The sequence below is a fragment of the Mytilus edulis genome, chromosome 6, assembly GCF_963676685.1.
Source record: "Mytilus edulis chromosome 6, xbMytEdul2.2, whole genome shotgun sequence".
Taxonomy (NCBI): Eukaryota; Metazoa; Mollusca; class Bivalvia; order Mytilida; family Mytilidae; genus Mytilus; species Mytilus edulis.
Genome location: NC_092349.1, coordinates 75,167,860 through 75,192,029, shown reverse-complemented (window position 1 = coordinate 75,192,029; position 24,170 = coordinate 75,167,860). Strand labels below are relative to the sequence as shown.

The following is a 24,170-nucleotide window of genomic DNA, read 5'->3' as shown; positions in this document are numbered from 1 at the left end:
TTCTGTTGTATCTTTAGTAGTAAAAACTCACTAAGATAATCTGACATTATTATGTTTTTAAATCACAAGAAAATTGAAAAGAACTGATATTAGGCTTTGCCCAGATCATGATTATATTTACCAGCTTGAATATCCACCAATGAGAGCTTGACTAACAAACATGATGCTGTCACACCTTCAGCTACTATATTTGATTGGTTGGCTTGTCCACTGGCCTTGGTTACAGTCTGGATTAACATTGGAATCAAATCTACAGCCTGGGGAATTGTATCTCCTATAAAACAATCAAGTTTAATGTGGAAAAGTACATTTTTTACTTTTCATTTTGAGTTCTTCAACATTTTGACATCCCAGGAGCTTTATTAACTTATTGTATAATCATCGTTGAAGGTCATACAGTGATCCTTAGTTTTTCACATGAAAAAATGCATATCACTTATAAATTTGCTTTGTCTGAAGCGATTTTCTGAGTCTACCTTCACCAGATCTAGAAAAGCTCTAATCAAAATCTCTTCAAGGCAAGGGTCAACTTTTACTGTAATAGCAAGGTTTAGTTATTAAAGGCATGCAACTTATTATATGAGACACTTAGGAATTACTGGGAAGCCTACACAGAATGTAATTACATGCTTTGATATTTCTTAAATAAATTAAAATACACTGTGATTAAGCATGATATATGTCTGAGCCAAGACTTTTAAGTTATGTACATGTAGAGAACCTGTAATGACACACTTAAGTTTTAACAGGCATATTTTCCTGTAATAACATAAGGAATGATGCTATCATGTATACAGGCCCTTTGAATAATGTAACATACATATTTAATCACAATTTTTTGATTTTTTTGTCCACAATAACAAATGTATGTTATTTTTCTCTCATAACTCTATAGATTTTGAACCTTGACTGTATGATGATAATGGAATTAAGTGTTGATACAGTGTTGATATTGGAAAAGTTGTAAAGTATTTGTTATTTAATGTTGAGGATTATCTCGTCTGTATATGATTACCTTGGAAAGCAGCATTCATACACTGTAGATAGGCATTCCTCACAGCTGATGTTGATGTCTTCAAGGATAATGCTTTCTGTAAAAAAAAAAAGAAGCATATATTTATGAAGCATTTAACACTTTGTCAAAAAATGCAGATATGAATGCTCATTTTGCAAGATATCATTTTTTTGAAACAATTTGAGTAGAATTATTCCCCAACAGCAATAATAAATGCACACAGGAATATCTAATTCAACATTTTTAGTAAATGATCAAAGCTGTTCAAATACCAACTAGTACTTTACCTCTGTTCTGTGTTTTTATTTTTATTTCTGACTATTTTCAATATATTTTTTTTAAACTAACTTATGCTGTTTGGTTTTTCTTTTGAAATATTTTTTACATTTTTACCTGCCTGTACTATTTATAGCTTTTATACTATATTGCATACATTTTGATCATTACTGAATGCCATTTGATGACTGATAATTGTTACATCCTCATCCTTTGGACTCAGTAGATATTTGTCTCATAGACAATCGTACCACATCTTCTTATTTTTATAAAAACTTTGTCTGTATCATGTACTAACTTTAAACCACAGGATGAGTTTATCTGGTACACATGTGTAGAACTTTGTACACCATAGAGATAGCATCTGTAGAGCATGGACCAGTGTACCTTCATGGACTGTAAAGTAAAATAAAACATCATACATTTAATAACATCTGTAATCCATGGACCAATGTACCTTCATGGACAGTAAAGGAAAATAAAATATCATACAATATTTCACACTTGTCAATGCTTGTAATTGTTATTTTGTTTTATAAATCTAACTTTTGAAATTTTCCCTATCAAAAACTTCCCTTGTATTTATTTTTGTGCTCTAATTTTACTGTACTACTGTGCATGAAACATTAAAAATTACCCAAATCCTAACATATGAATCATTGGTAGCTAGTCATTAATCAAATTTGAATATTCTTCTTTAATAGAGAAAAAATTATTATGTTTGTTCCAATTTAAGTTCAAAAGTCACTTCTGTGTGAACTTGAAAAGGTCATTTACTTTTACCAATGAAATCGATAGGATTGATTGATTGCTTGTTGGTGTTTGACACATTTTTCACACCCTTTGCTAAATTGTAGTGGTCAGTTTTAAATGGTACAGGAATCCAGAGTGCCAAGAGAGAACCACTAACCTTCCAAAGAAAAACAGCCAATCCTAGTGAATCAAGATTAATAGAGTTGAATGTACCTGCCACAATTCTCAGTGTAGACAGGCTAGCAATATAGTTGATGAACTATCCAATGAAATCCATAGGAAAGTATTGGGAGAAAATTAAGGAATCTACAGTTTTAACAGCAGTGAATATATGATACTTTAACATACCTTCAGACTGAAGTAAGGTAAGAAAATTCTCTGATACATTGGTACTGAGGTTCTGTAGAGTATTAGCACCACTGACTGCATTCTTGCTTACATTACCAATGGCTTGGAGAACACTGATTCTCTGGTCAGCCATGCTTAGTTTTCCTTCTGAACCTGCATCATAAGAATATAATGTGTATCAATACCACACTATGTGTCTTTATTTTTAACTAATATGCTTTGTCTGTATGCCATTTGTGCTTCTTTGTTCATGTTTGTATGTTTTTTAAGTGATTAGGATTATAGCACAATGTTGACTGCTGTATTTTTGACAATTTTACGTATAGTGTCTGTTTGTTTTGTTTTTACATCTTTGTCAATATAATGGAATTTGATGTGTCTGTCATACAAGTGAGCTACACAAAGGTTCCTGGTTCCATTCCCGTTATGGGATGAAAATTTCAGGGACTGAACTTTTTGGCTCTACCTTGACACCATTTGTGAGGATGGTCTTAGGGAATGATGATAGTCCGTCAGAAGGGGACGATAAATTGATGACCCGTGTTAAGAGAGAGCAATATCTCTTGCACGCAAAAGACACCCTTGTAGATTTGGAAAAAGAGCAGGCTAATGCTGCTACAAGGCAGCACTCGCACCAGCAAAGTGGGAAAGGATTAATATAAGTTACAATAACTTGTTTCACAATCCACTATAAATAAATATGTTTAAAAATTCAAGTGAGAGGTTTAGCTAGCTATAAAATCAGGTTCAATTCACCATTTTCTACATAAGAAAATGCCTGTACCGAGTCAGGAATATAACATTTGTTATTCATTAGTTGATGTGTTTGAGCTTTTTATTTTACATTTCGGACTTTCCATATTGACGTTTTCTCAAATTTCGGTATTTTTGTGATTTTACTATTTTTGAACACTAAAAAATTATACGACTGCCTTAAGGAAGCTCGCTCGGCCGTTTTTGAATGCGCCGCGCATATCGAGTTACCGTATGATGTCGTAAAATATAGTCGATTAAATAAATAAAATAAGGGTTTTTGATGGTTAATATACGCATGGAATGAACTTTTATATTATTTATCTGCATACTAACATACTGCAAAAGAACCAAATCTTCGTTATGTTTTACTTTACGACGCAAAACAAGAATTTACGGCATTGTTTATTTATGTCGTCAGGTGACAGAACAATTATAAATGGGACGTAACCGGGGATATTTTCGCAATGAAAAATAATTTAAACGACGAGAGAATGTTTCAGCTACCCAAGTTAGGCGATGGAACATACACCAGTTAGATAGAGAGCACGGCTATTGTTCTGGTTTACCTCAGACTCATGACAATCCGACGACAAACCCTGTCCGCCCTGATGTCAGTGATGAGTATGTCACACGGGATTTTCCCGATTTATCCTTTGTGGAAAAAAATGTATATGTCAGAGACAGTGATGACTGGAGAGAAGGAAGGCGGGTTGTTGAGCTCTCTGTTCTTGCAGATGGTCTGGCTGGATGTAAGATGTGTAACAATCCGTTATCACTATCACATACAACCCGTGTATTGAACTATGGTCTGGGGGCACTTTTGAAGATACAATGCATGAATACTGTTTGCCATTTCGTAAACACTGTACCAACAGGAAAGAGACACCAGCAGGTGTTTGACATGAACACAAAGTTAGCCACTGATAAGACATGTTCAATATACACTGTATCCAATCTTATTCCTACATGTTATATGGTCAAAAAGAACACATAAAAATACATACATGTACAACACAGGCACTTGTTTCTATCCATACGAAGGTCGACTATCAATATAAATAGAAGCTGGATAGTCGACCTTCGTATGGATAGAAACAAGTGCCTGTGATGTACAATGTACAATGTAGCTACACATGAACTAATTGACCACATATCTAAATAAGGAAATGTGCAGTATACTTATCAGGAATATGAATTTGTCTCTCCTTTCTTTAAAAACAATGGACATAGATATAGGAAGATGTGGTGTGAGTGCCCATGAGACAACTCTCCATCCAAAAAAACAATTTAAAATAGTAAACAGGTCAATGTACAGCCTTCAACACAGAGCCTTGGCTCACAAAAAACAAAAAGCTATAAAGCGGCCCAAAATTACTAGTGTAAAACCAACTGTCTAATACATGTATATATGTATCTGGCTATATTGTAATTAAACTTGATAACTGCAGTATTCTAGACATATTGTTTTCTGTAATCAGGATATATGTTTTATCCAATTCTTTAATTCTTGCACTCACTTGCAGTTATTCTCTACATTTTAGCACCCCTTTAATCTCTATTCATTATTTGTTGGCCTTTTAAAGGCAAGTTTTTCTCTATTCTTTATTTTTTGACCCATTATTTTATATTCTGTTAACCCTATACATGTACGTGTATCTACACCCTCATGTAAAACGTGTCAGGGGAGCTTTGAAGGAAGATTAAGAGGGTTGCAAAAACAACAAGTGTGCTGAAACAAACTACTATATAATATCAGTTAAACAATAAACAATAACATGGCAAACATGCAAATGTATAATGATTTTTAACTCTCCATAAATCAATCAGTCCAATTTAGCTATTGGTTGTGCAGTATTACTTCATAATTTTCAAATATATGCTTTATAAAAGGTGATTTAAGTCATATTTAAAGACATTTGTTCTCAAATAGGGTTTATTAATTATTAAAACAGGTCTAATTATAACCAGACATAAAAACCTATATATACATGATATATGCCCTAGTTGGTTTGATAAATTGATGACATTACTGTTTACATTGTAATTTGTGTATGTAAATAGCTAAACATGCTAATTACTAATTATTACAGAGCTAATTTTTATAACTCATGTGAATTGAGGAAAATTGTTTTTTCTCTAAATTTGCAAACTTAAAAGTATTACTCAAAATGTTTACTAATTCTATAGGTGTGCTTCATGCTGGGATTGGTACAACACAGATAAACAGCCTCTTGACAGCTCTAAATATACCTGCTGTTAGTCATGCTATGCTGGATAGAAGACAAAGGGAGACTGGTGATGCACTAGAGGCAATGGCACAGAATTCTACTAAAGAATGGATGATTGAAGAACAGAGATTAACATCAGAGTAAATATATACACATTTTAAAAGATGATTTTGTTCTCTACATATTTAAAGAACTTTTAATCTTATTAATGTACTTCATTTTTAATACAGTGCTTTTTGCATATATATGTGTAATGACTGGAAGAAAACAATTAAGTCCTATTTGCAATATGTTTCCAGTTTATAGGAGTCTCTTGATAATACCAGGGCACATATGAAAAAGGTCATACATGTATATTAATCTCTATAAATATTGACTATCTTATTATAATTCTTATATGAATTGATTTGCATATCAATAAATACATGAATATGATTGGTCAATATGAATTTTTCATTTGGTTTACACTTTGATAAACCATGTTTCCAAAACTACTTTTATGTGAACTATTCATGCACAATACACATGAATGCAGGAATCCTGAGATTTGCAGGAAATTGAAATTGAAAACAAAAAACTTGTAAGTAATTTTATTTTTATGCATATATATAACAGAAAAGAAAATAGTGCATAAAAGCTTTGAAAATGAATAAAATTTAAACTCGTATAATAAACTGGGAAAATTTTAAGCTAACGGTAGCAAAGATTCCTAATTTTAGTTTACACATTCATGACAATATCTTATTTAAGAATCATACATAACTTTTTTCTATTTACAATTTTTAGACAAACAGGTGATGACCAGTTAGCTGTATCAGTTGATGCTGGTTGGCAGAAAAGGGGAAGTGGAAAAGCATATGACAGCTTGTCAGGTATGAACCTTTATACAAAGATAAAGAAGGATTAAAAAAAATAATGTTTTGAGTATGACTTTATCTTCTTTTCCTCAAGAATGTAGATATCCCAACATCACAATACACAATAATTTTTGAATTTACAACCCCCCCCCCCCCCCTGGTGTGAAATATTTGGTTGGTAATATAGGGAATCACTGAAGCATAACTGGAGCCGTTGGAGTCAGTGCCACCCCTCCTTACAAAAAGTTCTGGATCTGCTGCTGGAAATTAAAAACAATTTTCATATATATGTGAATTGGAGGTTTGGCCACATTTTAAAACATGACTTAACTCAAACATTTTTATTATTTTAATGTTTGTACCCAGTCAAGAATATAATGATTGCCCATGTGGAAAATTTTAATTCAGGGGTGAAAATGCACTTTGAATTTTCTTTTGTCTGCATGGACTTTCTGCATTAATATTAATCATATAGAAAAAGAGATGTTGTTTGATTGGCAATGAGATAACTATATTGTATATAATATCTACCAATTTCAAATACAGTTGTTATAAGCAATTATAGGCAACCATACAGCCTTCAACAATAATAAAGACCAATAATGTATAATCTGCTAAAAAAAAATCCCAGACATGAAAAAATATGAAACAATTCAATTGAGAAAACTGACAGTCTTATTCTTAACAAAATAATGTACGAAATAACAAATATGACATATGTAAACCAAAGACAACTACTAAACTACAGAGTCCTGACTGATCATGTTTTGCTTTGATGTCACACTTTTTGCAACCCATTGTTATTAAAAGGTTATTGCAAAAAAAAATTAAAAAATCATGGCATATATTTTAAACAGTCTTAGGAAGTGAAATAAATAATCATTTTAATTTTTAGGACACTGTTCAATGATAGGAAAATACACTGGAAAGATAACCAACTACAAAGTACGATCAAGATCATGTAGAGTTTGTTCAAGTGCTGCAAGCAGAAATGAACCTGCTGAAGATCAAGACTGCAGAAAAAACTGGGAGGGATCAGCAAAAGCCATGGAGCAGGACATGATAGTTGAAATGGTCTCAGAGTGCAATGCAAAGGGTTTTAAAACAGGAACAGTTATTGGAGATGATGATTCAACCACCATAGCAAGACTTAGGCGCCATGTAGATGCCAACATTAAGAAAATATCAGACAAAAACCACGTAAAAAAGAACTTTAGTAAAACATTGTATAAACTTCAAAATTCAAACAAAAGCTTGACATCTACAATTATCAAATATTTAAAGAAATGCTTCAACTATGTCATTGCACAAAATCATGGTAACACCATTGTAATGGAGAAAGACTTAAAATCTTTATCAAAGCACCCTTTCGGAGATCACAGTCAGTGTAACAAATCGTGGTGCCGCTTCATAACAAATCCACAGGAGGTCTACAAATCTCTTCCTAATGGAAAACCCATACAAGATCAAAAGTTAAAGGAAACCTTGACAGAAGTTTTCGATTCCTACATCAGTCATGCAGAAAAGCTAGCATCGTTGGGTAGCACGCAAGCAAATGAAAGCTTTAACAAAACAGTTGGTTCAAAAGCACCTAAATCACATCATTACAGTGGATCAGCCAGCTTAAACTATAGGGTTGCTGGAAGTGTATTACAAAAGAACATTGGTTACACATACGTATCATTGGTGAGAATAATGAGTAATTGAGCTAAAAAGGAATATATTTGAAATTTGAAATCAAATAAGTTGAACCTATATCATGTCATGCATATATATATATATATACCGAAACGAAATGAAAAAGATTTTTTTATGATTATCTTGTTAGGACTTAATTATTATATAGGGATTACACTTACAAACTTTATAATATCATGCAGATTATTGATAATTTAAGTATTACTCAAAAGAACTCAGTTAAGGCCTTGAAATTTTTATTCTAATTTAAACTTCTTTACTAATTTGCATATCTTCATCTTGTAACATCTATATTTATATTTCAGGTCCATAAACGAATGGGATTGTCTCCAGGTGCACATACTATTCGCCTAGCAAAACTGAAAGACTTGCAAAGTAGAAAGAGAAGAGCAATTGCCACTACTAGGAAAGCAAAGATAAAGAGACTTGCACTCAAATCTAAAAAGTATGTAAACATTAGTGCACAACATCAAAGCCGATAATGATAACTTTTACCCTGTTTGCTGGTCTTTTGACAGTTTTATATACATGTATAAGAAAATATATAAGGGGTAGAAATTAATTATGTATTAATCAATATGTACTTTACTCAAATAGCACACCAATGGATAACTCTGATGAATCTTTTTCTTTATTCAAAACACAATGAATCAAGTTTATTTGTGCACAATTGAGCACCACAATTCATAAATACATGTATATACTATACAACAAATTATAATAAGTATTGGTAATAATCGCATTTCTTATAAGTTACATGTGTATAATTTTTAAGGCAACATCTTTTCTAATCTTTTCTTAATACATGTTTGATTGGATGAGGTTGGAAAGTTTCAAACAAGGAAAGTATTCCTGTTATATCAAAATTGTGCTAGTTGTATTTCAAGATTTGCCTCTTTGTGTCAATTATTTGTACCAACAAGTAAATTTAGCTCCTAGGGATAAAGACAACAATGGGATAAACTATCCATTGGTGCATGATAGCTCTGATACTTTTAGAGTTAATTGAGACAGATAGAGACAGACTAGATCTTCCTTATTTAGCTTGATAAAATAGTATCTATTATTTTCAGAAACTTTGACAATTTGAGGAGTTATTCCCCTTAGAATGTCTAGCTTGAATACTTTTTACCCTGTACCCAAGATATCTTTGACAGCACAATAGATAAAATTAATGTTTATTTCATTGAAAGTCACCGTCAAAGTCACAGGCACTTGTTTCTATCCATACAAAGGTCGACTATCCATATAAATAGAATATTTATATGGATAGTCGACCTTCGTATGGATAGAAACAAGTGCCTGTGGTCAAAGTGCTACAAATTCTTTATTTAAGGTTGATGATGTTATTTTTATTTTTCAGGAGCAAGTCCTATGCAGCTTCTGAGCTCAGAGAAGGGGATAGCTACAGTAGCTGTGTTGCACTCAAAAGCCATGATATCACAGAAATTCCAGCACCAAGAATACCACCAGCTGATGTTGAGATTCCAGATGATGTTGCATATGTTTGTTTCGATTTAGAAACCACTGGATTAGGTATTACAGTTTGTTATGATTATTATTATTAGTAACATAATGTGTAATTGTCCTAATACGAGAATTTATCGGATCAATAAAATTCATATCGGGTGAAAAGAGACAAAAGCTGAAATGAATTTTACTGGCCCTATATATTCCATATTAGGTCAATTGCACACTGTGTAAAGAATTTATCCTGATTTTATATATTCATATTGAATTAATTATTTTAAAAATGAAAAAAAATTTGGACAGTGTATGTAAATCAAACCATCTTTTTTTTTATAGATCAATGGTATAAGGGAGATATTTTCAATTGATGCAATACAAAGTTTTACTGAAATTTATAAGGACAATATCAGCCAATGAAATGCATGAAATTACTATAAATTTAGATACAATTTTATAGAGGAAATTGTTATAGCTCAACGTGTATGATTTGTCTTTCATTTGCAACAAGGTTCACTATTATTTAGGTTGCTTTGACATCAACAACGTCATGTTAGAATTACATATCAATGATAATTGCTGGCTTCATAATGAGATCTATCTTACACAACTACTAAAGGTTGCTGTGTATAATATAATGAAACGATGCTGTCATCCACATTTTCTGTTGACACTTCATATAAAAAAGAAGATGTGGTATGATTGCCAATGAGACAAATCTCCACAAGGGACCAAAATGACACAGAAATTTACAAGTATAGGTCACAGTATGGCCTACAAAAATGAGCAAAGCTCATACCCCATAGTCGGGTATAAAAGGCCAAGAATTTACAATGTTAAACAATACAAACGAGAAAACCAACGTCCTTTTTTATGCACAAAAAAATGAAGGAGAAATAAATTTATGTAACACATAAACAAACGACAACCACTGAGTAAAAGGCTCCTGACTTAGGACAGGCACGTACATATGCATGTGCATTTCAATTTTTTACAAAATGGCAACAATGACAGTGGTTAAATATCATTTGTTTAATTACAGGTCGCAACTCCCATATAACACAGATCTATGACTGCAGTGTGTGGTGATAAACAGTGGCAATGTTACGTCAAACCAAAAGTATCAATTTCTTCATCAGCATCAGAGGTTACTGGTATTACTGTACGAAATGGACGAATGCATCACAATGGAAAATTTGTTGAATCAACTAACATATCTAGGGCTTTAGATGCATTTATTGATTTTTTTCTCAAAAATTGGAAGTGGAATATGTCTGTATGGACACAATATTAAATCTTTTGATTGCCATGTTCTGTTTAATGCTTTAGAAGCAGTTGGAAAAATCGAGAAGTTTAATAATTCCGTGTCTGGTTTTCTTGATACCAAACTTTTATTTCGTTCACAACATCCTGGTTTATCGTCATATTCTCAACAATCATTAGTTTCACATTTTCTACAGCAAGAATATTCTGCTCATAATGCCATGGACGATGTAAGAATTTTACATAAACTATTCACTACACATAAAATCAAGGAAGAAAGTAGGAAAACAGCATTTTTTTCATTAGCTTATGCACTCTTTTGCCATGAAAGTTTAAATGTTGCAGCAACTAATTTGCCATCACTTCAAATTCTTGTGAATGAAAACATTTTATCAAAAACAATGTGTAAGAAAATGGCAACAAGCAACTTGAACTATGCAGCTCTCAAATTAGCGCATTCTAGAGGAGAAGAAGAGGGATTACAGAAAATTTTGTCAGAAAGTTGTGGAAAAGGACCAAGAGTGACTAAATCATCAAAAATTATTGCAGCTATTTCTCAATATTTTAAGAATTCATGCAATGAAAGTTAATAATTTTTAGTGCACTTGTCTAATGTCAGCTTTATCTCAAAATGAATATTATCTAGTCTTCATTTAGAATATGTTATTGTAAACTAAAATTTCAAAAATCTTCTCTTCAGAATATTTATATTTTAAAAATTGGCTAAAATTCTTGTAGAAAGAGCTCATTATTACAAATTTTATTAAAACATAAGCATTTCCTAATTACTTGACAACAATGATAGCTGCAGAAAAAATATAAATATCCAAATATGTCCTTGGTAAACTATAGTGAAACTTCGTGACTTATTATATATATATTTAAGTTATCATCAATTTCAAGCCAGTTTCTAAATGTTTCCTTCATAAATTAAAATCTTAGGTAAATGTTATACAGAAATATTTTGTATTTGATTCTCTTGCCGAGTGTCATTATAAATATACATACAAATTGTGATAGAATTTGGTTAAAGGTCTTTGGGAGTAATGCCTTATTGAGTTTATGGGGAAGTTCATATTGTCAGGTATTGCTCCTGCAGGGTATTAACCTCTTTAAAGTAATTACTAGTTATGTAACATTGTCTTTTGTATATGTACATTGAACATCTTCATGTTTATCAATAAAAATCATTTTTTTTTATTGAAAACCGTGTCACTATATGAATCTCATGCCTAAACAATTCTTAACAAAGGTTACTGTCTCTCTATTTGGCCTTTACACCTAAGGCTCTGGAATGGTTGTACACATTACAATAAAAGTTTTATTATACAATTTAGTATGCCTGTACTTTATAGCAAGGGCAAGTAACAAGTATTTGTTTGCTTCTGTGAAGATGGGTACTAATGGAGCTGAGGGGTGATGCTCGTACTTATGTTGAAGGTCAAAGTCACAACTGCACATGTAATTGTTAGATCCCTAGGGTTGTATTGGCAATTTACCTAGTAGTGCCCTCAGTGTGGTTTGTTTTTGTTTCACCTCAAAACCATGAATGTTGAACATTTTGTCATCGCAAATGTTGATTGAAGATATCCCAACCAATTATCCATAAAAAAGTAAAAATCATATTTTTGGAATGAGTCTCCCTTGACCGTATTTTTTTTGTTTCGACTGTGACATGCTATTATTTTGGGTTTACTATGATCAAAAAAATGTTTTGTACATAATATAACTATGGAAACACGAGTTAATTACTATTTCATATATTTAGGTTACATTTAAATTGAAGGGTCGACTTTAAGATTTGTTTCAAAAAAATGGGTAAGGGTATGGTATTTATCACCCCCAAAAAAAAAAAATTCTTCTTACATAATGTATATTTTTTATCAATTTGCTGACTAAATGAATTGTTTTGATGCATTTTATCTGTAAAAAAAGCAGATCATAGAGTTATTTCCACTTTTCAGGATGTTAAAACCTACGATGTGCAAAATAGAGGTATTTCGTGCGAAACCAACATGGCTGAAACGGTATATGTCCATAAATTGGCTGCTACCGGAAAAGTTAGCACGGTGACCTATGTTTTTTTTGTATTTTATTGAAAGTAGACACCCATAGCATTGCAAAAATACATATATGAAAAAAAGTTAATTACTATTTCATATATTTAGGTTACAATTTAAATGAAGGGTCGACTTCAAGATTTGTTGAAAAAATGGGTGAGGGTTTGGTATTTATCACCCCCCAAAATTTTTTTTTTTTTACATAATGTATATTTTTTAACAATTTGCTGACTAAATGAATTGTTTTGGAGCATTTTATCTGAATAAAAGCAGACAATAGAGTTATTTCCACTTTTGAGGATGGTAAAATCTACAATGGGCAAAATAGAGATATTTTGTGCAAAACCAACATGGCTGAAACGGTATGTCCATAAATAGGCTGCTCCCGGAAAAGTTAGCACGGTGACCTATGTTTTTTTTGTATTTTATTGAAAGTAGACACCCATAGGATTTCAAAAATGCATATATGAAAAAAAGTTAATTACTTTAAAAATCACGAGCCAGCTTCCTTAAAACTATGTCATTCTATATAATAACAATATGAAGTACATATTTCTTATTATAATATCTTGATTGGTTTAATGGTTTTCTGTTTCAGGCTTATTTTTAAAATGAGATTAATTTTCAACATTATTGCAATTTCCACAAAGATTCTGTAAATAAGTTTCTAACCAGTAACGGTAACCTACCATTCAAGACTGCAAACAAATGTGTAACAATCTTTTCTACTGCTTCGTGATCACTACATTGTTCAGCTAAGCTCTTAAATGCATGTGCAGCTTCTTGTCTAGTATTCTCCTCCTTTGATCCAAATTGTGCTGCAAAAGAAAAAGGTTTTGCTGTTTTAATCAACATTTGTCATTTATACTAATCTTTCTGAAATAAAAAAAAATATCTTTACATTTCAAACATATCTGGTAAAAATAAATTTATACTAATTTAAAATTGGGTTTCTCCACAATTTAAACAATTAATGTTATATGTTATACTGCTTAAACTCATAAAGCTAGTTTCCTTTATCTTCAAATGCTAATTTTTCAAATCATATTATCTAATAAAACTTTAGTGATCAGACATTTATTATGTCAGCTGCAAATATATAGTCAATAGCTAGGTCTGTAAACCTCTTTACATGTTTAAGTTCACTATGAATTCGTTGTATTTGTGGAGAACCAAAATATGTTTGTAGTTTCTGTGGGTATAGTTAACATTAATTAGACCACAAATTTAAATATCCAATGAATGTGTAAGGGCTATTCCAGAAAAAAATGTATTGGGGGGGTGGAAGGCACATTATATTACTAATACATGGGTGATGGCTATCTGAGCAACTTTTCACACTACAGTAGACTCCACCTAATCGGATATCGGTTAAACGAATATATCGGCTATTGTAATATTATTTCAAAACACCGAACCATTCCCTATACATTTCAGTCAAAATACATCGGATAATCGAATATCGGTTATTAGAATATATCGGCTAATCGGATAGGAAAATTCATGAAAAATGTGTGAAAACCATGTACAATCGAATATTTTGAAATAATTTCATATTTTTCTTGACAGGAAATGAAGCCGGAAGTTGCGCCATTACGAAGTTTAAGAAAACTTCAGTACAGAAATGTTTCATTTTATTAATAAAAACGATCTTTTATAGACAAATAAAACATATTTTTTCTTTTTGTCTTGTTTATTTTATGAATCTGATATTATGTTTTGCCTAAGATGTGTTTGTTATGTGTTTATCCAAATGTGATCGTTATCATTTACTTCACCAACAAGTACACGACAGAAATGATAAACTGCGTGATGTTCATCAATGTTTATTAAATATGAATGAAATGTACCTCTTTCTCAACAATTTATTAAAATATATATAGAAGTCCCGTGTAAAAATAAGGAATCGTGTGTCAATAGCATATCCCAGGTGAAATAGAATTATATAACTTGTACACACGTACGCCATTTTCCTAATTTACATAATATTCAGCCTTTTATTTTGAACCATGACAGATAATATAGAAAAGCAAATTAATTTTACTCATCTTGATGTCCAATTTTATAATCATAAAAATAGTTGTATTACTTGAAATTGGAAATGTGTTTCATAAATAAAAAACTGTAGAAAATTAGATCCGAGTTCGATTATAGTTTAGAGAACTCGTAGCTATTAATAGATTTACCTGTGGCCTACTTCCGAGAATGCATAGTTATTTTTAACTTTTACCTGTTTTAACACACAAATGAAACAAATCACGCAAAAACAACAAGTCTCATTATTTAAGAGGTACATATTTTATTCAGATAATCAACACATAATTAAAAAATCAATAGACTGATAGATAAACAAAATACATTATAATCAACTGATCGATCTATTACTCAATCAACCGAATTATCCGAACTTGTACCTGAAAAAACATTGAGATTAGTTACAAATTTCCATTAATAAAGCAGCTATAATAGCTATTGGTATCTTAGGGTCGTGTCTGTCAATTTTGAAAAAAAAACTTGGAGGAATATACGTTCATCGGCTAATTGAATATATCGGACAATCGGATATTTTTAGCTGACATTTTGGGTATCCGATTGGCCGGAGTCTACTGTATAATGCACTATAATTCTCAATTACAATTGTCTAGGTGGCGGGTGCTGACAAAAACTGCCTTCCAACCCCCCCATACATTTTTTTCTGAAATAGCCCTAAATTAAATGCAGTCTTCAACTTAAGTACACTTTAGCAATTCCACAAAACCTAATATCATAGAAAATACAATTTTTCCTCAATACATGAAATTTGGTACCCATGAAAATAAATGTATTCCCTGAAAGTTTAACTAATATAAGTTCTATTTATAAACAACTTACAACCAATAATCTTGGACAGATCAGTAACATATTGACCTAAATCTAGAGACAGGCCTGACATCAGGTAATCAACACCTATAAAGTATAATCAATCATATATAAACAAGATAACTAAGAATTTCTAAATGATCTATCTAACTAGAAATACACAATCAAATATCATGCTTGCCTTTCCTTAGAGATATTCTTGCCTATTCTTATATTTCTACATGTTCTATGTAGCACAAAATAGGTTATTTAATGGATGTGTGTTTTTTGTTCAATTACTTCCTGGCTGAAGGTACAATTTCTATCTGATATATGATAAACATTACCTTGCAAAATGATATATATCGACTGTTTTCTATTCAGTTGGTCATAATCTTGGACCTCTATCAAATCAGTCTTTGAAATGACCTTTTGGAGGCGTTTTCAAACAAGTAATTTAAAAAAAAAAATCAAACTGATTACTAGCATATTACATTTTATGCAATCAAAAATATTATTTTCTAAATCAATTTTTATACATTCTTGTTTTTTTATAAGATAATTCAGAGATACTATTAAAACAAATATACAAACTTTCTAATATGACTTCTGGATTCCTCAACATAGATTTCTGTGCCGCTGGTAAAATCTGTCCTTTCATGTCGTCATGACTACAGTGTCTTAGAATATCCTTACAACTGACCTATAAAAGAAAAAAGGTTTTGATAAACATTGCAAAATATGCGAGTCTTAAGCTTCTAAGGAAGATGTGTGTTGTCTGCTGTCTCCAAATAATATAAGATCAAAAATTAAAATAAAACGGTAGAACTTCCTATTCTGTAGAAGCTGTGCAAGTTCATGAAGTTTGGATCAATTACTCAAAAGTCATTTGAAGGAGTTGTAGTTTAACAAAGTTTAAAGATGATTACAATGAAAGAAGATAAAAAAGATCATTACTATCCTCACGATCCTCCCACCTGTTATATTTATATATACATGATATATGACACACTAGTTATTATCCAGTTGAATTTTTATCTTCACATTCTAAGTTTAACAAATAATGATGGCAAATTATATGTGAACATTCATTCTGGTGCAGAATTATATGAAGAAAAGGGGGAAAAAAACAGGTAACTTACAAGTAACTGTATTTGTGGCTTAGTTCTACTTCCAAGTAAATGCTTCACAAATATCTCCAAGAATGGACCCTATAATGCAATAAAAATGTAACAATTTTAATGTTATAAAAAGTCTAAAGATATGTTCAAACTGTTCATATTTGAATGGTAAAAGTAAAAAATTTAGTCATATACAATTGAAAAGAACTTTGTCATGTTTTCTGGCAAGAAGGTTTCAATAAAACAAAGAAAAAGATTGTTTTTATACTCAAATTCAGTGGAAACAGAAATCCAGTTAATTTACCAGTCAAGACTTTAAATCAGTCATTCATAAGTGGGTTTTATTTATTTTGTAAGCATAGATGACCAACCTTGACTTAACAGCTAAATGTCAATCAAATATCATCCCAAATGCTTACCTTTAACTTAGTAATCAAGTCCTGATTTCTTTTGTTGTATAGATATTTCATGAGTACACTGGCAGCAGACAGAACAAACATAGAGGGTTCAACATTTTGTAACATCTGTCCATACTCTTCTGGTACCTTGTCACCCTGAATAAAATAAGTATAAATTATGTGAAAAGTTCTTAATTTTAAAAATCCTAAACAAGAATGTGTCCATAGTACACGGATGCACCAATTGCACTATCATTTTCTATGTTTAGTGGACTGTGAAATTGGGGTCGAAACTCTAATTCAGCATTAAAATTAGAAAGATCATTTTATAATAAACATGTGAACTAAAGAACCTTCCTTCTGTACTATATCTACTACCAGCTGAAGCTTGCCTTTGGGTGCGGGATTTTCTTGCTGTGTTGAAGACCCATTGAGGCCTTCCGTTGATTTATGCTCTTCCTGAGTGCTATTGTCTCTTTGACACATTTCCCATTTCAATTCTCAATTTTATATGTATTTTATTATACCCATCCTTAAATCTTATTTCACAAAGAAATACAGTTCTCATACAAATGTGTCGAAGACCGTACTTTGACCTACATAAAGGTTTAATTTTATAAATAGTGACTTCGATGGAGAGTTGTCTCATCTGCACTCTTACCTCATCCTTTTATATGTACTTACACTTTTGAACACATGAACCATCTTTTTGTACACAGCTTTACTAATGTACTTATTTCCTGCTGCTAGAGCTCCATATACAAATCCACACTGAACTGAAACCTAAAATCAAATGTCTCCTAATTATACATGTATTTTGGTAATTCATGATTATCCCCCACACAACCAACATGCAAAGCAGAATTAATATGATCAAATAATATGCTGGATTTTTTTTTAAAGTTTAGCTACAAATATAATTACATAATTTAAGGCACTGTAATCAAATATGGAAATGAAACAAATTAAGTTGACTTGAAACTTTAAAATGTGGATCATTTTAATGTAACATTGACAATATAAATCTAAAAAGTCAAATGAACTTCAAATCAAGTTGACTATTTTATCTTATACATATCCACATACAAGTTGTTTAATGTCATCTGACGGTACTTGAGCTTTGTTTCGGTATATTTCTTTCAACACAACACAGATCCATGCCAAAGCGTACAAGGACTCTCCTGACAAACTGTGGCTGCAATTAAAATACTGTCTTTATATAAAGAAAACAAATACATGTGCATGTAGTGTTTGCAAACAACATAACATTCTTACAATTTTTCTTCCATCTGAAAACAAATACTGTTAATCATGTTAATTCAGAAATTATTGCATGCATTTATTATCGCGAATTTTGAAGAATGAACAAAAATGCAAGATGAAATCATGATCATTGCGAATTCCAGAAAAACTGCATACATAAACAAGAAGATGTGGTATGATGACAATAAAACAAATTTTATACCTAGCATTTACAACATTAGTCTGGAGAGAAGACTTTGAACTAAGAACAATAGCTGTATTCTTTACAACTACTGCAGGAAAGGCCTTTGTTAATATCTGTATTATCTTCAGAACAGCTCTCCTAGACTTGGCATCTTGATATGCTCCAACTGACTGGACAAGATATTTCAGAATTCCTTTAACTGCATTCTCTGGTAAATCTGAAAATACATTTTAACAAGTTTAAAATTACTAATAATTGTTAGTTTTTAACTTTTGAAAGAAACTATATATTGCATGAAGATGGTCAGTCAAATAAAAAATAAATGGGCAATGTGTCCATGATGCCCCTGCTTGCATATCATATAAAGTTATAAAGCGACTTAACTTAGGAACAATAACAGTCATGACAGTGACGCTACCCAAATTTGTATTTGATCTTAGTTTAGTGTATAAGTTTCATAACATATGGTTGTGGTATACTTAAGTTGGGGAATAGAAATGAAAAAAATTAGCAATTTTTCCATTTGAATAACTCTGGAATTTGTTTTAGTGACACCACCAAAAGTCAAAATTGAACTGTTATGATAAACATTTTGTTTACGTTACATAACATTTGGTAGAGGTGAACTAATCTAAGAGTGAAGAAACCATCTTTGCGACAAAATATGGAGAACCGAAACAAAAATTCAGCATTTTTACCATTTGAGAAGTGACAAAACTCTGGAATGGTTTTAGTGACACCACCAAAATTCAAACTTAAACTGGAGTGATAAACATTTTTTTTAAGTTACATAACATTTGGTTGAGGCAAACTAAAGTTGGATAAGGGACATGAAAAATTCAGTAATTTTCCATTTGTACAGGGGCATAACTCAAGAACAGTTAAATAGACCCTATCGAAATTCAAACTTGAACTGTTATGAGAAACATTTTGTTTAAGTAACATAACATTTGGTAGAGGTGAACTTAATTAAGAGCAAAGAAACCATCTTTGAAACAAAACATGCAATCTGAAACGACCTGACAACAGTATCGTAAATATATCCCTTTTTAAGAAGTCTGTTTCAAGGTTTTATTAACTTTTGAGGTGAATACTGACACTTTTGTGCTTTGTAAAGAATATTACCATAAAAGATTGGATGTGAAATACATGAACGTATGAGATGTCTGCATTTTAAGTTAAAATGTATATTTACGAATGATGTCCTTGTACCGATGATATAATTTAGTAAATGTTTAGACTAGTTTTTGATAACGAAAACCCTGGAGTAATAATTTGTCAGTAAAACATGAATTTCTCTCACTAAAACCTACTGTTACATACACATATACACGAATTGTGCAAGTTGAGATATATAAACACCATAAGATTGTGACTGCACAACTTTATATCATCTGTGACAACAGGACAATTGCTAACTTTGCGACCTGAAACATGCAAAATCAACTTGTAATAACCCTTGAGCTCTAATGTAAACATATCACTTGATATTATACTCTCATCTGACTGTAGAAAAGGGGGGAGGATGTCATAAACATGTCTGGATCATGAAGGTGAATTGTTTTCAAGATAAACATATGTGAAAATGGGATGACATAAATGTTAATTCCTTTCTACTTCACATAATACATGCCTAACTTATTACCTTGTTTGCTTGAACATAGTGCCACATCATTCAGACTCTCCAATCTCTCTTTAGTGCTCGGATTTGTCACATTTTGAGCAAACTTCTTTAAAATATCAGCACTCTGCAAAAAAGTAAAATATAATTTATTGGATGGCAAATTTGCAATAACTGTGAATCAAATAAATGTTTTGCTAGTTTAATATATTTACCGAAATCGCCGCATGTTCCGCCATGCTGGATGGTTGTGCAATGCCCGGTACGGCAAATTCGGTGTATTTTTCAGTCAGTTGAATATATGATAAGATGTTGGACGTTGATTCTAGGGTAAATGTTGTCGTAAAGACTTATTTTTCAGGAAATATTTCAATTTATATCTTGTTTCTTTGTGGAAATCATTTTTTTCATAACATCGTGTAAGGAACTCTTTTAAATTAAAGACATAAAAGTGTAATCGAAAAATAAGAAAAAAAAAGAAAAAAACAATATCGGATTATTATCCGGAAAACCTATGGAAATCTGGCAAAAAACAGTCATGATCAGTCATAAAAGCTTTTAATTTGGAATGGCACATCATATGATTTCATCAAAGAAACAAAATTCTATGCTTTCATCTGATATATTGAGAGTCATTGAAGATCTTTAATACACAAAAATATCGATTTATATAGAGTTCTAACAAGGATTTGTATATACTATACAAATCCTTGGTTCTAATGCTATTTTACCAGTCTTATTATAAAATTACTAAGAAGTATACAGATTAAGAATAGAACTATAAAATATAGAAACATACACTTGAACCAGAAATCTTTCAGCAAATAAATTTTTTAAAACATTTTTTAAGCAATCATATTGAAATTGATACAGTATTTTTTTTCTTTAACAGGAAGTCTGTAAAAATTATGTATTAAAAATTTGAAGATATAATACTTATTTAGCTATAGCAAAGCATGCAAACCCATATTAAAAAAAAATCGACATTCTAATTAATTTCATAAAAATATCCTATTAGTTTTGATAAATGAAAAAAAAAGTAACATTCAACAACCTCGAAATGCTTTACAAGCCTTACAAAAGCAGTGCCTGGCTTTTGGTGTATTTTTAAAAAAATTTGAAACAAGAAAGAGACATGAGCTGCACATAACATTTGTTTCAGTCTTCTGCGTGAGTGTATCAGTTTTGCAAAAATTGCAAGTATACATATTATATATACATGTATTATGTTTATCTTTCATAGAATACATGCTGACAATAGATGTCCATACATCTTCTGTACAATATCAAAGTTAATACTTTAGACTAGATTATTATTTTTAAAGTTTTATTCGGTGCTCTGGTTTTCATGAATTTTATAGTCCTTACTTCGAATCAGTTTTTAATAGTTGAACATAGTTGTCGTTTTCTGCTGTAAATAACAATTGGTAAGAAACCTTGCCAAGTGGAAAGACAGTACAATTTGAGGATGGAAAAAGGATAAAGATACTCTGTTTTGAACCTGTAGTAAATATGTGGAGTAATTAAAGTAATCAATAATTATATGAAAATATTCAAATAGCAGTCATTTGTGTATGTGTTGCTAAAAAGCTTACAAGGAAGGAGAACGTGAAATTGACAAGATCACAAAGGACTGCCTTCATAATTACATACAGACATATTGAAGCTCATTAACAAACAGATAAAAGTGTTTAATCTAAACATCAACACTTAGACATATTTTCATTGAATTTTTCTAACAAATATTTTTGAATATTTTATTGTTCACATGAAGTCACGTTCTAATTAATTCTCTGCAAATGCTAAAGTGCCGAAGCACTTGTTTATACAAAACAAGGAAAAAGATTGTAAAAATCATTTTATATTTCTGTTATTGGAACTAGAAATATAAAGAGAATTAATTAGATGCAACACTAAATGACAATAGTTTACTTAAAGTACTTTTCTTTTTTTTTTTAATTGCTATATTGTCCTTTAATTGAAGAATTACACTAGCAATTAAATATACATTTTTTTTTAACGTTAAAACGAATAATAAATAAATTCTAATCATCAGAGACAAAATCACCTGTCATAAATTTATATAATATGAACACGGACGCAGATAAGGAGTATTGTGAATTCATTGAAAAGGAAATGAATATTCGAAATTGTATCACCGTCTAATTATTTCCGGTTTGGTTAATTTAAAATCAAAATCACGTCAAAAAGTGAAGTTGACGAATGTTTATTGAAAAAATAACTGAATAATACCGGCAAGTAAGTTTTTTGTTCAATTATCATTTTCGAAAACAAATATAATTCAAAATGTAACAACAATGACGTTGTTTAATAACATTGAAGGACTTAAAAAATTGCATGCGTTAATGATCGACGTTTCTTCTTTAAAAGTCATATTACACTAGTTTCTTGTAATTATAATTCTACCGACATTATTAAACCAATGCATGCATATACTATATAGTTACTAAACGTAGTAATGTATGCATGTATTTTATAATTATTACGAATCTTTAACGTATCAGCGACAAAGAATATTTCATTCAATGATTGTTGAGCGTAAGTCTATCAAAGGGGCATTAACTACGAGATTAAAAACTATGTAATATGATATTTTTGTTCAATCATTAATGGAAGAGGGACGAAAGATACCAAAGGGACAGTCAAACTCATAGATTGAAAATAAACTGACGACGTCATGGCTAAAAATATAAAGACAAGCAGACAAATAACAGTACAGAAGACACAACATAAAAAACTTAAAACTTAAGACTAAGCTACACGAACCCCACCAAAAACTGGGAGTGATCTTAGGTGCTCCAGAAGGGTAAGGAGATCCTGCTCCACATGTGGCACCCATCGTGTTGCTTATGTTATTACAAATCCGGTAAATAGTCTAATTCGGTAGGTAACATTCGTAAAAAGAGAAGAGTATTGCAGTTACGACATAAGATCACATAAGGAACATAACCCATATCATCTGTGAAACAGTTATTCCACAACGATCAACCAACTCGTGGGGGCGTCCGTAAAATTTACGAAGGAATGATTTCAACTTCACCATGTTCAACATATGGAACTCCTTGTGAGCAGCAAAACTTCATAAAGAAAACCATAATACGAAATACAAGCCCGGGAATATCATATCAATTGGGAAATATATACTCCGTATGCAGGTGCTGCTGAAATGTTGCTACAAAGAAATGGAAAGTTCACAATTGGGAAGCTGAAATCATCTCTTTTGTCGTAACGTTTTGTTTTCAGCCGACCCTCATTGTCAATTTCGAGATGTACGTCTAGATATGAGACAAACTTAACTATATCTGTTGTATCCTTTATCTCTAGTTCGATGGGATGGATTCATTCAACATAGTCACCAAATTTTGTATTATTTAGTAAGAGATCATCATCTATATAGTGGAATGTATAGTTAAAGGATAATGCTAACTTCTTATCTTTTTTCCTAAGAAGTTCCTGTTGTATGAAGTCAGCCTCATAATAATAAAGAAACAAGTCGGCAAGAAGAGGGGCACAATTGGTTCCCATTGGAAGTCGGACTGTCGGTTGAAAAACATGTCCCCCAAACCTAACAAATATGTTGTCAATCAAGAAATCAAGCATCTTTATAATGTCAATTTCAGAGAATTTTTTTTTAATCAGACTGATTTTTTACAAAATAAGATTTATCCCTCCCCAAGACAAGATACTTGTATCTACGTTCGCTGATGAATTTTTCGATTCCAAGTGAGTAATTCGACGTCATTGAATCCATATTCATTTGACCTTTGCTTTGATCCTTAACTTGAGATGGGTTACACATGAATTAGGTGTGTGCAATTATCATAAGAAAACGAATGTCAACATTAAAATTGAATGAATGGTTAACCTTTGATTGAGTGGTTGATCACAAAAACTAATTCTTATACAGGTAAAAACCATGAGTAACAAATATTTCTAACCTACATGTATAATAGGAAATCGAACAGACCTTCAAAAACTCAATTATACGAGTTCGTTATCTATT

General features: G+C 31.3%; 1 protein-coding gene and 1 pseudogene across 1 annotated transcript in view; one reads left to right on the top strand and one right to left on the bottom strand.

The window, feature by feature from the left end:
• Positions 1-20,624, bottom strand: part of LOC139528419 (stalled ribosome sensor GCN1-like) — a 94,354-nt gene extending 73,730 nt beyond the window's left edge. Inside the window, exons 1-14 of the mRNA XM_071324392.1 lie at positions 20,362-20,624; positions 20,171-20,273; positions 18,544-18,742; positions 18,165-18,273; positions 17,763-17,861; positions 17,100-17,234; positions 16,702-16,770; positions 16,154-16,262; positions 15,593-15,667; positions 13,411-13,539; positions 2,393-2,545; positions 1,590-1,687; positions 1,016-1,091; positions 122-274 (exon numbers count right to left, since the gene is read on the bottom strand). Coding sequence (XP_071180493.1) covers positions 122-274; positions 1,016-1,091; positions 1,590-1,687; positions 2,393-2,545; positions 13,411-13,539; positions 15,593-15,667; positions 16,154-16,262; positions 16,702-16,770; positions 17,100-17,234; positions 17,763-17,861; positions 18,165-18,273; positions 18,544-18,742; positions 20,171-20,273; positions 20,362-20,385 — 1,531 coding nt within the window. The 5' untranslated portion in view covers positions 20,386-20,624. The remainder of the gene's footprint in view (positions 1-121; positions 275-1,015; positions 1,092-1,589; positions 1,688-2,392; positions 2,546-13,410; positions 13,540-15,592; positions 15,668-16,153; positions 16,263-16,701; positions 16,771-17,099; positions 17,235-17,762; positions 17,862-18,164; positions 18,274-18,543; positions 18,743-20,170; positions 20,274-20,361) is intronic.
• Positions 5,270-11,466, top strand: LOC139528418 (uncharacterized; annotated as a pseudogene).
• Positions 20,625-24,170: the final 3,546 nt, after the last annotated feature.